At 44.7% G+C, this 15624-nt stretch overlaps 1 protein-coding gene across 1 annotated transcript in view; it reads left to right on the top strand.

Annotated features, from left to right (window-relative positions):
- The window catches only part of LOC121627685 (receptor tyrosine-protein kinase erbB-4-like), a 247084-nt gene that overhangs the window by 176076 nt on the left and 55384 nt on the right, over positions 1–15624 (top strand). Inside the window, exons 4-13 of the mRNA XM_041966711.1 lie at positions 1424–1558; positions 2976–3041; positions 4933–5051; positions 5864–6005; positions 6732–6845; positions 9069–9195; positions 10141–10214; positions 11026–11116; positions 11963–12168; positions 13307–13439. Coding sequence (XP_041822645.1) covers positions 1424–1558; positions 2976–3041; positions 4933–5051; positions 5864–6005; positions 6732–6845; positions 9069–9195; positions 10141–10214; positions 11026–11116; positions 11963–12168; positions 13307–13439 — 1207 coding nt within the window. The remainder of the gene's footprint in view (positions 1–1423; positions 1559–2975; positions 3042–4932; positions 5052–5863; positions 6006–6731; positions 6846–9068; positions 9196–10140; positions 10215–11025; positions 11117–11962; positions 12169–13306; positions 13440–15624) is intronic.

Below are 15624 nucleotides of genomic sequence, written 5' to 3' on the forward strand. Positions count from 1 at the left end.
GGAGCGCTATGTCACCTCTAAGAGGGCTTTGAATAAATGTCCCCGTCTCTACCAAGGCCCACTTCCTTAATCAGGGTGTCGGATGGTAATGATTAGCTTCCTGCGTGTGCTTCTCAGCTGCTGAATCGGCCGCATAACTCATACGCTGTTAATAATCTGCCTGGGGAGATAATACCCTTCTTTACCTTCAGCTAATCCGGCCCTGATCTGAACCACATTGTTACTTTTTTTTAATACTAATTTTCATTTATTATGACAAGCACTTTCATGGAAGTACTTCATATTCAAGGAGAAAGAGATGCAAGGTGATTGCATCTAAATCCCTCAACTCGGTTAAATAATACAGTCAGCTGGAGTCCCAGAGAGAAAGAGACACTGATGGAGGGCTGTTGTTTCTCTTCTCTCGCAGGTCACAGCTTGGGAGGGGGGATTACTGCAGCATCATTTCATTCTGTGTCCGTATCCAAAACCTGGATTAGTAACCGGCCGAGAGATTAGAATTTATTATCATACACCATGCGCAGGCATCTGTTAAGGGCACTGGTCCTTGAAAAGAAACATATTTTTGCTATTAAGCGAATGCTGGATGAGGAGCCCGCCTTTGTCTTTGTTGCGTCGGCTCTCACTTTGATAGAGAGATGCCGATTAGGTCAAGAGAGCTGTGATCCCTTATTTTGTCTTCGGTTAGATGATTTGGGCCTGTTGTGAGCCAAGAGAGAGCCATTCAAGATAATAAAAAGCTGAACACGTTCCAAAACACTTTATTTTTTAACTCTGCGACCAGAAATCAGTGAGATACAAGATATAAATTCAGTACATCTAAACCCTCTGAGCTCTCTACCTATAGCATGAATCCCACTGAAACCAGACTTCATTTAATTAACACTAATTTCATGAACAGCGTCCCTGTAACTGTAAGGATTTGAGGAGAGCTATATATCCACTCCAGTTTACTATTTCAGTTTTAATCAAAACAACAAGTATCTGGTGTCTTCCAGTGACATTCAAACTCATTAACTCTGTCTCACTCTCCAGCCAAATGAAATTATTTAATACTCAACGCATAATGAGGAAATTATACTGCTTTATGAAAATACTGCTGTAAAGTTCTGAGCTCTTTTCAAAACCAAGGCTGCTTTGTTTACATTGTGGAATCCATTTACTTATTTTATTGGGAGCAGTTCTTCATGAAACATCATTGTCTTTGGCTCTGGCATTGAATTACTATGTGCATTTGTCAATAGCATTTATCTTCATGCTCAGATGCACTTCAGGGAACGCCTTGTGCCGCATGGTACTTTGAGACAAAGGATTGGAGTTAACCTTGAAGTATTGATTTTCTGCCATCGTGTACATGTGCTATATATCCTTGGCTGTGCGCTCATCCCTCTCTTTCTCCGTCATTTTTTCCCTCCTTGTGCAGAGATACTGAACGGGGGCGTTTACGTTGACCAGAACAAGTTCCTGTGCCATGCGGACACCATCCATTGGCGTGACATTATCAAGAACCATCAGGCTGAGCTGCTGGTGGTACCTTCCAACAACAGCAACCTCGGATGTGAGTACCGCATGTGGGTGGAAACCAGTGCAACCAGTAACTTGGGATGAAAATCTTTTTTTTGTGTGTGTTTTTTTGTTTTTTTCGCATCATCTGTGACATGTGAAGGCAGACCCCATGCCAACATACTGTCAAAGCACACGCACAAACACGCGCCAAGCACCAGCAGCAGCCGTGCCCTATCCCTTTTTATTCATTCTGTTTGCCTGGCGGTCATTTGGAAGCGAAATCACATAGCGTTAGATCAACGTGTGAACCTTTCCATTGTAGTGGTATGGTCACGGCTGTGCAGCGAGGCCCATGGAGCTGCTGTCTGCAGTGCTCTTTTTAAATCTCAGTGAATCTGACAGCTGGTTTGAAGCTGCCCACTTCCCCTGATGCGCCCCCTTCCCCCTTCCTCCGTGGTCCCCGCAGTCCCTCAACTCCCTCTGCTTTGGACATAACAGGCGTCGCTATCCGGCGGACATTCTGTGTCAGAAGAACTGCCTGTTAAAGGCAGACTCTCTCAAACTTTTCTGCGCATTTATGGATGAGCCTCTTGCTCATTTTAAGGGAGTGACAGGGAAAGCGTAGAAGTTTCTTTGGGCCCTCAGTATCAAAACATGTCAGGGTGAACAGTAGGGACAGCTGAGGCGCCAAATAGCGAGCAAAGGCATGGACAGTGGGGGAAATGTTGGGAGGTTCTTTGATGAAAAGGCGTGATGACCTTTCTTTGCTTGCAGACCGAGCAGAACAAAATCTGCACAGCCTTGCGACACCAGCAGAGAGTTAGGCTTCGTGCAAAGCTGCTCACTCTGAAGTGGGTTTGAGAAGGCACTTTTAAGTACAATGCGCTTAAAACATCGCTATTTTGTTGATTAGATGGCACTGAAGGAGGAGGAGGAGGATGAAAAGCAACAAAGAACAGAGGAGGTGGGCCAAAAAAATGACAAGAGAGCGTGTGGGAGTTGAGGTTGCCAAATTGGGGGCCTTTGCCAAGCCGTAGTTAGTATTTAACATTAACAACCCCACAGTGGGAGTGGTTGAAGGGGCCGGGTGACAGTCTGCTGCACTGTTCCACTTACTCTGTAATTAACCCATAGTCAATTAAGTCTTGATGATGGGCCACTGGCAGATGAAGGCTGCAAGCTCGCTGTCACGTCCCACTTTGCCTGTGCAAGCGCTTGACGGAAGGGAGTAGAAGCCTGTCTTTCATGCTTATGTTCTCTGCAGGCCACCAGTCGCCGCAATGACTGTGGGAGGAGATTCGACAGATCTGTCACTGTCGCTAGTCGGGGAAGTTTTAAGGGTGTGCGTGAGTGGACGTTTAGGCATTTGGTGTGCGAGGGTGCTGTGGTGCTGTGTCTAAACTGCATCTGAAGTTTGCTGAGCAGTGCGTGTGTGTGTGTGTGTGTGCATGTATGTGTGTGTTCTGCAGGCAGGCGCTGTCATCGCTCTTGCAACGGACGCTGCTGGGGCCATCAGGAAGATCAGTGTCAAACCTGTGAGTATGCACGCACACACACGCTTACAGTTACTCTGGTGAGCCACGGGCCTGCTAACGAGGGTGTGACGAATCGGCCATTCCAGATACTGACTTAAAGAAATAGTTCAATAGTTCAATTTCACTTTCCTGCCAGGGGGAGCTGAGAAGTTTGACACCATTCTCATGCCTGTGCCTTGAACTACAGAGGTGGAGCGAGGATGTGGTTAGCCTAGCTTAGCCTGGTAAAAATCACATATTGTTCATTTTACTAATTCGTATGTATCGAAATTTAACAAACAAGATGCAGTGTGGTCTTTAGATTTTTCTTAACTTTGGACAGAGCCAAGCTAGTGGTGATGTTCTGTTTTTTTTTGTTTTTTGTTTTTTGTTTTTTTTTAACAGAGCCATTCTAGCTAATTCCCCCTGCTTTTGGTCTCCATGCTAAGCTAGGCTAAACACATCCCGACTCAAGCGCTGTACTTTACGCACTGGCATGAAGTCGATATCAGTCTTCTCGTCTCGCTCTCAGAAAAAAAATGCGACTGCTTTTGTTTTGTTCTTGACAGGCAAGATGCTGATATCAATGTTCTCATCTCACTCTCAGAGAATAATTTGGAATCTGTAAAGGTGTTAATTAAATACGTTAATAAATAGGCTTTCATTTAAACTCAGGACCCAGCCAAGATAGCTCTTTCCCCTGTCTTTCGTCTCTATGCTAAGCTAGGCTAACTACATCCCTACTTGAGCTCTGTATTTGAACACGTGGCTGATTCAATATTTAAAGTTCCTCTTAGAGAAAAAGGGAATACATGTATTTCCCAAAATGCCAAACAATTTCCATAACCCCCTCAAATAAGGTGTGTGATGCATGGACAAACCTCTGAAACAGTTTATAAATAAAGCAGTTATTCAGTATTTCTATCAGGAAAGAAAAGAAACAATGGGAAGACAAAAGCGGAAGGAGGGTAGCTGGAGAAATGCTAGCTCTCTGTATGAATTCAGTTCTTGTCGTCCGGATCGAGAGAAGGACTGGCCCGCTTTTCAAAGACTTACAGGGCCTTGCTGTATTTTTCACTGCTGCATCATTATGTTTCCAACACAGCCGAGAGTGAGCACAGCAGTTTTTAATGCCTCAGCTTGAAGCTCCTGCTGACTCGCTGGCTGGTGCGTCTCCCACTGTCCCGGTGACGTGGGGGAGGCTGTTATTTAGCACAAGTGTCGGAGCAACTTTGATGCAATAGGTACGAGCCACATCCAAGCATTAGTGCTTTGCTAAAAAAAGACTGACTAATGCAACTGCAGTAAAATGCAGGAAAGGCTGTAAATATTTCCCCGGTTACCACAGGAGCTGGCACAGCAACGGACAGATCCAGGCTTTCTGGGAATTATCAGCACAGTTGGAAGGTGTCTTTGGCCGATCAGTCCGCTTGGCTGTGGATGCCCATGTATAAACACAGACATGGTGACTCAGTGAGGTCCAGTCCGACGCAACTTTTTTTCAAACTTCATTTATCTCGGGAAACCGGTTGAGCTCACTCCAACAACGTCCGCTTCAGACTGATACCTCAGGGCCTGCCAAGCGCAGCCGCGGCTTTCTGCTGCTGGCGGATGAGCCGATGCTGGAGCGGTTGGGGGACGAGAGGCTCACTCAGGGGCACCAGAGTGGTTGTTTAGAGAGGAGGCGGCGCTCCGTGTTTTTAAAGCCTGTCTGGGCATTCGAGCAAGCGACCTTGTGGTCACAAACCCAGCTGTGCTGTGTGACCTTTAGGTTGCTGAAGCCCTCAAATTTGTTTCTGCTTGAGAAATAATGTTTGCGCGCACCTATAGCCGTGTTGTTTCTTTACGACTGTGAATGTGCCATGTGTCTGTGTCGGACCTTTAAAATTCTCTCATTTCACTTCCTGGGCAGTGACAAAGACGGTGTGTGCAGAGCAGTGTGACGGTCGATGCTTCGGGCCTTACGTCAGCGACTGCTGCCATCGCGAGTGTGCCGGCGGCTGCTCGGGCCCCAAGGACACGGACTGCTTCGTACGTCACACACACACACACACACACACACACACACACACACACACTGTCGCCTTCTTCATCACTTCCTCCTCCTCTTTCTCAACTTTCTTTCAGATTCTGTCTTCTGCTTTTTCTATTTTGCCTCCTTTCGCTCTCATATCTGCCTCACACACACACACACACCCAAAGACCCTCATCGTCCTCCATTCCACGTGTCCACGTCTTCCGTGCAACATCTGTTTGTCATCCTCCCCGCCCGAAAATGATCCACTTTGTTTACCGGCTGATGAATTGTTTGTCATTTTACGGGGCTGTAAGTTGGAACGCGGCAGCGCTCTTCAAAGAACAAATTGGTGATTCAGTGCTCCAATTAGCGTCCCTTTTATGACCTCAAGTTCTTCCTATTTCGCAAACCCGTGCTCGGCGCACGAGCGCACGCCAACAGGGATGATATTGTAGTTGTAATTCACAGAAAGGCTCATCCGATTCAATTACTGCCGTTTCAGCCTGTGGCCACAGACGACAAAACACTTAAGAGGTTTATGGGGAAACATTTCACCATTTACATCAACGGCTGTGAAACAATGGCTCCAATTTTTCTCCCATTTGGCGTTCAAAGAGACAAGGGACGGCCGCATGATCCGCATGTCGCTATCCGACATAAAATGAAATGCTGCTGTAATACCATTTCGCTCGCAGTGACTTGTGTGGGAAAACACCTCCCCTTGCCTTACCTTGCGAGGTTTTACTCCTTGCACTACCACCCCCCCATTGGAGGTCTGGCCAGTGTCCTCTGCCTTCACCTGACTGTGGTTATGTGCTTCCTGCAGGCTTGCACCAATTTCAACGACAGCGGAGCGTGTGTGACCCAGTGCCCTCAGCCGTTCGTGTACAACCCCACCTCTTTTCAGTTGGAGCACAACCCCAGAGCCAAGTACACCTATGGAGCCTTCTGTGTGAAGAAATGTCCACGTGAGTCTGCTTCAAAATGCTTTGCTGCATGCATCCAAGCAGCTGCACGTAGATATAGTTACAGTAACATTAGACTGCAATAACAAAGATGCTCATTATGATGCTCATAATTAAGTTTTATAGCCTGTGAACTGGTGTCGATTGAAAAAGCGTTTATCCTCTATCCATCCTGAAATAAGACTCCAGACAATTATTTCAAGTCAAGATAAATCACCCAAACATAAATAAATTGTGTATCTCAATCAAGTAGTTGTTTCACCATCTGTTGCCGGCTTCTGGCAGCTGAAAAGAAAGCAAATCTTAGTTCTGCTTTTCACGGCTGCGGATTCAGGAGCGCATCAGCAATTCAGCGAGCGTGCATTAGGAAGTCAAGCTACATCACCAGATTGCATATTCAGGTTCCACTGATCATCAAATGAGCATACACCAGTTGCACTCCTCCACTGCCGCAACCAAGTACTGATTTGATTCATTACTTTTGCGAAGCAATGCAGCCCTAGACCATTAGTTTTGATCATTATACAAATGTGATTAAAAAACAATCCATTTTCTCGCCATTAGAGGGCTCGTTCGACGAGTTAATGCTACTCTTTGATTTTTATGATTTTACACGGTTAAACAATAAAAACGCGATGTGTGACACCACTTATCATCACAGCCTGTGCACCATGAAATAAGGGAAGCAAAAGTCAACTAACAGGAACGCCGACTCTGTGTTGCCGTCAGATAATTTCGTGGTGGACCACAGCTCTTGTGTGAGGGCGTGTCCCAGCAACAAGATGGAAGTGGAGGAGAACCGCATCAAAATGTGCATCCCCTGCACCGACATCTGTCCTAAAGGTAAACTGTGTTATGTTCTGAAGAAAGCTGCTCGTTCATTTGCTCTATTGCAGAATATCAAGTGCACCTTACATCAGACTGGGCTCTATTCATCATTCTTGTATCATATCATGTAAAAAAAAAAAAAAAAGCTCTTCACATTAGGGAACACTGTAATTAGTTAGCATTAAGGAATAAAAATAAGCCAAATGCTGTGCCAAAGTTAGTTTAAGCTGTCCTAATAATCAGACTTAATGGCCATTTAGTTTCACTTCATTTCTTCAGCCCCACATTGTACATATGTTAGCCATTTAGTGACTCATTTTCAGTGGAAGTTGCAGCAGTGGTTGCTTCCTGTCAGCTGACCAACAACAACCTGCACCGTTGCACCAACCTCATCCCTGTCATCGTTTTTTTGGCCGTTTTTCTGTTGCTCTTTCTCATGGACGGAGCTGGGCCGCCGACTATGCAGAAGGATGGCTTCCATCTTCAGAATTCAGCCTACAAAGCGTCCGATTGGTCGACTGCTAATCTGATGCTAATCTGATCCTGTTTTAATCCTAAATACCGGCCTTCACTTGATTGGATTTTAAAACATGGATTCCTCGCAATCAAGGTCAAATTCTTAACTTGCCTACATTAAACATTACCATTGCTGATGTATTATATTGCCCATTGGCCCGGGGAGAGCTTGCATCACTCATATGCAGTGACTGTTGCCTAAATTTATCTTCGTCCAGAGACACACAGACAACACTACATCTTTTCTAAACTAAATCCCGCACTGGGTGCATTGTCAGTGGGCTATTACGTCAAGAACAAAGTGCAAGGGATGCAAAAACTATTGGTACATGGCCGTGTTTCAGTGTATAATGTGGAAGTTATACTCAGTTGGATGAAAATCATGTTTTATATAGATAGCCTCGCTCGCTTCCCCCACTTCCTGGCCCACTGCACAGCATTTACTGTATGTACAAGACCTCATGCAGTTAAACCATTTTAATCTAAAAGCTTTATGCGATCAGTGATGATACTAGATCAACAGTAGCCCACAAGAATTACTTTAAAAGCTTTGTACTATAGGTCATTTGTCTTTATGAAAGCCAGCTTTTCTTTTTGTTATATTCCACTACATATACTTACAGCTGATATATTTGTTTTAATGCACACCCCAAAATATCAACCTCTTCTTTAATCTTAGGATAAAGCCGTGCACCACCCACTTCTGTACCAACATCCCCATTTAAACGTCTGAGTCGCGAACTCTCATTCCCCCCAGCCGACAGCCTCCATCCTTATATACATATTATGGCTAGATTAAGTATTTTCATAACCTCCTGTGCTGTTGATTTGTTGCAGTTATGACTAAATATTCTTCATGCATGTTAAACATGTATTTATGCATTTATTTGAAGGGTTGAACTGCTGTGAATATCCTCACATAGTGGAGGATAAATATGACAAATATAGCGTAAATGAAAGGTCACATAATTGCTCCCCACATGTTAATTAACATGAAATGCTTTTATAAGGAATGCATAAAATGCCTAACGTGAAATTAAATGGCATTCCCTCAGTTCAATACAGAGGATTAACCCCTTCATCATGTCATTCTCACAAAGGTAACTGATCTGCCCTTTCTCTTTCGAGGGAGGACAATAGTGTTTTCCTTTCGGCTCCATGTACGGGCTCTGGCATCCATTGATTGGTTAATCTCTTGATTACATCGTCACGCAGCAGGGAGGGGTTAATGAGGGATAGCCCAAGGAACTGTGGGAAATGATAACAAATTAACATTTCAGATATGGAATTGGCTGGTATAAATCACTATCAAAAACTGGTTACACCACTTAATGCAAGCCTTATTCATCATCCCCCCTCAGCCGTCAGAAATACTTGGCTCACACTAGACCGCAAGTTTAATTAATGCAGATGTAATGAATTCATTATAGGGAGGAATTGGCTGTGGATTGGCCCATGCTTTCATCAAAAGAATTCCAATGCATGGAGAGGGGCCACGGCCTTGCCTGTGCACCAAAAGAAGGGGTATATTTTCATAAAAGAGTATAAAGGATTAACGTGACAAATGGCTAATAGTAGTTTCTCAAAATGAGGTCCCTGCAACACAAGGTCACTTTGGATATACTCTAAAATACAGGAGGTGATTTGTTCATACCTACAGCAAAGCAACTTAAAAGTTAATCATTTTTTTTAATGTGTGTGTGTTTGCATTTGTTTCGTCAGTGTGTGACGGCATAGGGACGGGCAGCCTGCAGACAGCTCAAACAGTGGATGCCAGCAACATTGATAAATTTGTCAACTGCACCAAAATCAACGGCAACCTCATCTTCCTCATTACTGGCATTAAAGGGTAAGTGGCAACTTGAAACATTGCAGCCAAGTGAACACTGATTTCATTATGTGCAGGGAAAAAGACCTTTTAAATCCATCTGCGGTTTTAGGTTTGTTTTGAGATGTCAAGTTTCGGGTAACCGGCATTACACAGCTGTGCATTAGTATTAATGTTGTGAGTATATTAAATCCTTTTAGCTATATTTTGGTCTCAACTGACTCCTCGAGAGAATAATTTGTCTCTTTAGCTACGAAATGCTGCTGTTAGCTGCTACATGCTAGTGTCACCATGTTCATCAGCTGGTCGCTAACTTTGTCTGCATGCTGCAGTGGATTTCTCAGAGTCTGTTCACTGAAGCTGCAGCTTGAAATGAAGTTGACCAGTGCAAGTGAGGCAAAATAGGGTAGTCACAGGATGTAACCTAAACAATGAGCTAAAAGATGCTAAAAATGCTCCATGGAGCTGAGGGGAGCTGCTGGGTTCGGTGGAAACTGTCGATGACCCCTTTTACATTACATATAGTTTATCAATTGTTAATTTGAAATGAGTTTGGAGTGGTTGTTGTTGATGTTCCTGTGAATGCATGCAAGAAAAATAAAAACATCAAATTCAATAGAATGCTAAGTGTATGAAATACAGCAGTATGAAATAAGAGGGAAACAAGCAGGTATATATATATATACATCCTATTGTGTCAGAGAAGGATGGTCTATGAGAAATGTACCCTCTTCAATCAAAAACCACCAACACTCAAAGTTCCCAGAGGGAAGAATATGTAACCATGAACGTCACAGAGCACATTCAAGAAAAAGAGCATTCTCAGTGTTGCATTCAGGTTCACTGTGTTTGTACCAGAGAAGTGTTTCGTAAATTGGGTCCTACGACAGCAGTGTATGAATATCATGTGCGATAGCTTCGCCGCGTGTTTGTCGCACGCCTCTGCTATGTGTTTTTTTCCTTTAGGGACATGTACCATGGCATTGGACCTTTGGACCCGGAGCGCCTTAATGTGTTTCGCACCGTGAAAGAGATCACAGGTGAGGCTGCCTCACCTTGAAAAACTCAACTGACGGGACAAAACAACATGATTATGTTGGCCTCTGAGGAAGTAAAAGAAAGCTCCGAGAGGAAAGCGGAGAGCTGATTTTTGTTGGTGAACTCTAAAAGATGCTGTGGTGGATGTCTGGTAGTTACACGTGCTTACAGTACGTGCTGCTGTGTGTGTGTGTGTGTGTGTGTGTGTGTGTGTGTGCATGGGTGTATTTGTTCATTAACTATTAGAGGCCTTAAGGGATGAGAAATACCTCGTATACAAACCATTTTGTCAAATTAAACTGCGACTTGCAGTTGAGCCAAACAGCTAATGGAGTGAAACTGCATTTTCATAATGAAAACCCAAGCAATAAGAAAGAGCAATGGCCATTCTAGCCCAGCCATTTCCTGCTCTATCCCTTTAATGTCATTTCCACAGATCCTGATTTGATATAATCTGTCATTAAAGGCAAGTGCAACCGGACAGAGTGCGCAGAATATTAAATCCATTCTTTTAATTAGCGTATATTGTCTTCTACGAGTACATTTCCTACGAAGAATGGGTCCTTGCTTGAACTTCACGGAGGCGGTGCGACTCCTCGACCGTTTCCTTTTTTAATGTGAATGCGGCAAAGTGATTCTTTTTACTCCCTTGCACATGTTTCTTATGTTCCTTCATCAAAAGTACTCCTTTTCCCCTTTTCCCCTGTCTCCCTCTCGCCAGAAAAACAAGGCTTATGATTTGTTGTAATTATCTATGAGCTGTTGATGAGCTGATGAGCACATGTTCTTCTGTCTTGGCTGATTCGTCGTCAGGTTACCTCAACATCCAGTCGTGGCCTCAGAACATGACAGACCTGAGTGTTTTTTCCAACCTGGCAACTATTGGAGGGAGATCTCTTTACAGGTGTGTCCTAATGTTGCTTCATCACACTGCAGACACTGACTTAACTGCTGTCCAAAACGTTCATCGAACTTTTTTGGTCAACTCAAAAATGAAAAGCATTAGCATTACATTTACATACGTACATTATGTGTAGTTCCACATCACGTTTTACAAATTCAAACTCATATTACATTGCATGCGGTTCTATTTTGCTAACATGAAGACGCCATGCTCGTATTATAAGACCTGCTTGTGCAGAGCGATCCTCATCGCTCTCTCTCTCTCTGGCTGTTTTCCTGTTTGGATGGCGACTGTTGGAACTAATGAGGCGGCGGCCCACGTTGTTCTGCAGAGAGAGCGAGTTCACGCAGCTTTGATTAGCCCCGTTTTGATGAGCGGTTCTGTGCTCGCTTACAAGTGGCAGTTCCGAGGCGCAGCGCTGGCGGAGTCAAAGCGGATCTTGTTTTCTAAACACCAGTGATGAACCTGTAGCTCAGCAATGTTTCATTCAGCAACCTCCTACCGCATCGTCTTCGTCTCTGTGCCTGTGCTATGTTTGTCTTTTTTTTTCATCCAGTCTCACCCTCGTCCCTTTCTGTTTCACTCTGTTCCCTTTTTTGTTTCTTTTTCTTCTTCCTCCTCTTGTCCTCTTTCTATCACCTTCCTTCTTTTGTTTTTTCTCCGTCTTCTTCTCGTTTAAAAGTCTCTCCTATTAGTCTCCATTCCGTGGCATCGTTGCTCTCAAATCCTTCATCCTTCTTTGAAATCTGCTCATTTCTTAAAATTCTCCTCCTCCCTTCTTTCACCCCTCTTTATCTCAACCTCTTCCTCTTTCTCATAATCCATTTCTCTGTCTGTCCCCTGCAGTGGAAGCGGCATTTCGCTGTTGATCTTGAAGCAGCGCTGGATCTCCTCGCTTCAGTTCCAGTCGCTTGACGAGATCAGCGCCGGGAACGTCTACATCTTCAACAACAGCGGCCTGTGCTTCTACAACACCGTCAACTGGACGTCGCTCTTCAGGACCCCAAGCCAGAAAGTCCTGATCCGCAACAACCGAGATCCGAAGGAATGCAGTAAGATTCCTAAATATTTGCGAAAATCTGAATATGTGCTTTACTTATGATGAAGTTGCCAATATTGACATGTTGATGCACCTGCAAATCAGGCAGGGAAATGCTGAAACCGCCAGAGGAAACTCTCAGACACGCCGATGCCCATACACACATCCAGTGGCAGCCAGTTAAGCTTGAAGCTCTCCTGTTCTCTTCCTTTCTTTCCTGTTCGTCCTCTAATTAGTTCCAAACTCAGACTCTCGGCATATCTCTGCACCGACGTGCCTGTTTCCACGGCCGGTGTGTCACGGGTGTCTCTCACACTCCAAGGCCAGGAAAGCCTTTATTCAGCTCCCTTCGAGGAAAGAGCTTCATGTGTCATGCACAGAGGTGGATTAAGCTCACAGGAAGTGGACACCTGATGGAACGACGAATAGTCTGCATGTAGCTTTGGCTGCAGATTGCGAAAAATGGCCGCATAGTGTTGCTCAATAGTGTGGAAACGTCTAAAAGAGAGGGCAGGTCTTTGTAATGTCTCTTACACTTTGGAAAGGCAGAGATAAGACATGGACCACTGTAGTTGTCCTCGGCCCTGCCAGGCTGCGATTGATATCATTAGCCAGTTAATGAGTGTGGTGTGTGTGTTAGAAATCGATTGATCGGGCCTTGCACAGGTCTCTTCATTAGGCTCAGCCCCCTGTCTACCATTGACTGTTCGGCTGTTGACAAAGGGCTCTGCCCCCACCCGGCGACACTCCCGGGGACGTCGATGTCACTCACCGGATGGAGAACACGCTGAGCCCAATGAGCAGCATCGATTGTTGTGGTTCGACTGGAAAAAAAAGGGCTTAGGGTTCTGGTTGGGGCGGTCTTTAATGGCAGAAGTGAGGGAAATATCAATGTTTACTCAGGCAGCTGGGCAGCGTGGGACTACACTAACACATGCACTCTCACACGAGCGTGCACACACATTAGTAGATACATTTGACTTTGTTACTGTGTATTGTTGGTCAAGTTGGAGCAATTTATATACTGTATCATGTTTCAGTGTGGGTGTGTATCGGCAGGTTACTGTCTCTGCACGTGGAAGCGCCTGAGGCCATGTGTGCGACAGTGTTTGCCGATCATATTCACTGATTTACCTGCTTTCTCTCCACAGCTCAGCAGCGAATGGTGTGCGATCGAATGTGTTCGGACGACGGCTGCTGGGGCCCGGGGCCCGACCACTGTCTCTCCTGTCGATATTTCAGACGGGGCCGCACCTGTGTTGAGTCCTGCAACCTCTTTGATGGGTGAGCCGTTCATTCATTCGCATACACTGATGAAAAAATCTTCTTTTGATGTATTCAGTGCGAAAGCGTCCCGCAGTATGTTTGAGCTGATCTTACACGAATCTTTAAAATGAGCATTTTCCTGAATGTCATGTCATTGTGGTTTCAGGAGACTGCATTAATTCATGACAAGCATGAAATGCAATCAATTTAAACATCTTTGATGCATGAGAGCAAAGTCAAAACGTTCTCATGGGCTCCAAGAAGAGGAGAGTCTCATTGTTGATTGCCACAAACGTAATGAGCTGAACCAATAAGGAATTTCACGCTGTGAACGGTTAACGTGGACATTAAAGGAACATTTGGCTCTGCGTTACACCCATTGTCCAAAATCAATTTGAATATATTGTTGAAGCATTATATTTTATTACAAATTGCCCATTTGGGCTGACAGACAAGAGTGTTTACTGCTCTGAGCTGGGAAATGACTGACTTTTGCGACAAAGGCCCTGAGTGTGTCCTCACAATCCACTGCTGCCCTGTTTTCAGTGTGGATAATTGCATTCAGGTCGTTGCTTTATGCTGCCGAGAGGCACATCAAAAAGATCACTGCCAGCTCACCTGGGGAGAAACACTTCTTTGTCGATGTAGATTCCAGCCTTTTGTGCTACTCTTGAATGAACGGGGAGATGTTGTGAATCACTACACTTTAAAGCACGCGTCTAAAATAAGACTGCACCGACAGCGTCTGCCACAAGACAAATATGACTTTCTTGCAAGCAGTGATGTCAAGCTTGTGTTTTCCCCGGGGGGGGGGTTGAGCGTGGAGAGCGTGCACGTGTGCGTGCGAGGCGGGGCGCATGAGAGCGAGCAACCCTCGGTCATGTTGACTTGTTGCCGGTCCTTTCTCTGCGCCGTTTGTGGGAGGGAAGCTTTGAAGTTGCCGGCAAAAACAGCTCACAGCAAAGGCTTTGAAGAAGACTGGTGAGGAAGAGGCGCGTGGCAGGGAGCTGCTGAAGCACACTTGCTCCCTGTACTGTAAATACAGTCACTGCGATGCAATGCAAGAAACATTCAACAGGCCCGCTTCCTGCTTTGCGTCACCACGTCCACCACCTAAAGGCCCCTTTTGACTACCACTACATGGTTTCTGCATCTTTCAGGCCAACACAAAAGGTGATTTCTCGTGCAAATATTAAGAAAATACACTGTATTTGCAGTGAGTGAGAGCACAACAGGACATCAAAAGAAGACAGAAAATAGAAAAGAAAGAAAGAGAAATGCTGAAATGACCCTAGAGAGCAAATCTGCAGGTAGTTTTGTGCAGTTTGGGGAAACTAGCCCTTTTAAACAGAGAACAAAACTGATGTCACACCACTAACTGGGATCCCATTTTGTCATTGACACAAAAATCATTGAATTACTTGAACACAGTGGAAAAGCTCAATTCAAGTAGATGTTACTGATACAACATGGAATGAGAATTTATTAATATTAAGAAAGACTGTTTCAGAAGTCTCTTTATTTGTCAGCCGGGTTTCATCTGCTGCTTTTGTCGATATCAACTTAAAACATAATTCTTCAATCCACATGAGCGAATATTTTCAGTTTGGATAAAACCGCCGTTTGAAGTGTTGAGAGAGGAGCAGTCCGGTCAGTGGCGCCCCTCGTTTGACTTTGATGAACACAGTTTAAGTTCTCTTTTTGTCACACTGCTATTGCAGTGAAGCCGCCGCTGGCAGGGAAGTTCTTGATCCCAGGCTCCCTCCAACAATGCTCATACAAAATGTATAGAAGGAAATCACACAAGCTGAGTGAGAAACCAGAAAAAGAGAATCTGAGGAGAAGACATTAATAGTGCAGAAGTTGAAATATAGGAATAAAATATCATGCATATATTAAATAGAATAATATAAAACAATGTGTAAAATATTGTACTCAGATGGACTGGTGTGCAGTCGTGATGACAGGGAAAAATATATGTTCAGGTATAAACAGATTTATATATGCATACACACACACACACACACACACACACACACACACATAAGGTAATGTGTTCCAGTCTGGTGCAATTAAAGTGACAGTAATGAGCTTTAGAGCTCGAGAGTTCAGCAGTCTCATGGCCTGCAGCTGTCCCCGAGCCTGGTGGTGCAGGACTAGATGCTGCGGCACCGCCTGCCGGAGGCTGAGGGTGGTTGGCGTC

Source organism: Chelmon rostratus, chromosome 24, assembly GCF_017976325.1.
Source record: "Chelmon rostratus isolate fCheRos1 chromosome 24, fCheRos1.pri, whole genome shotgun sequence".
NCBI lineage: Eukaryota > Metazoa > Chordata > Actinopteri > Chaetodontiformes > Chaetodontidae > Chelmon > Chelmon rostratus.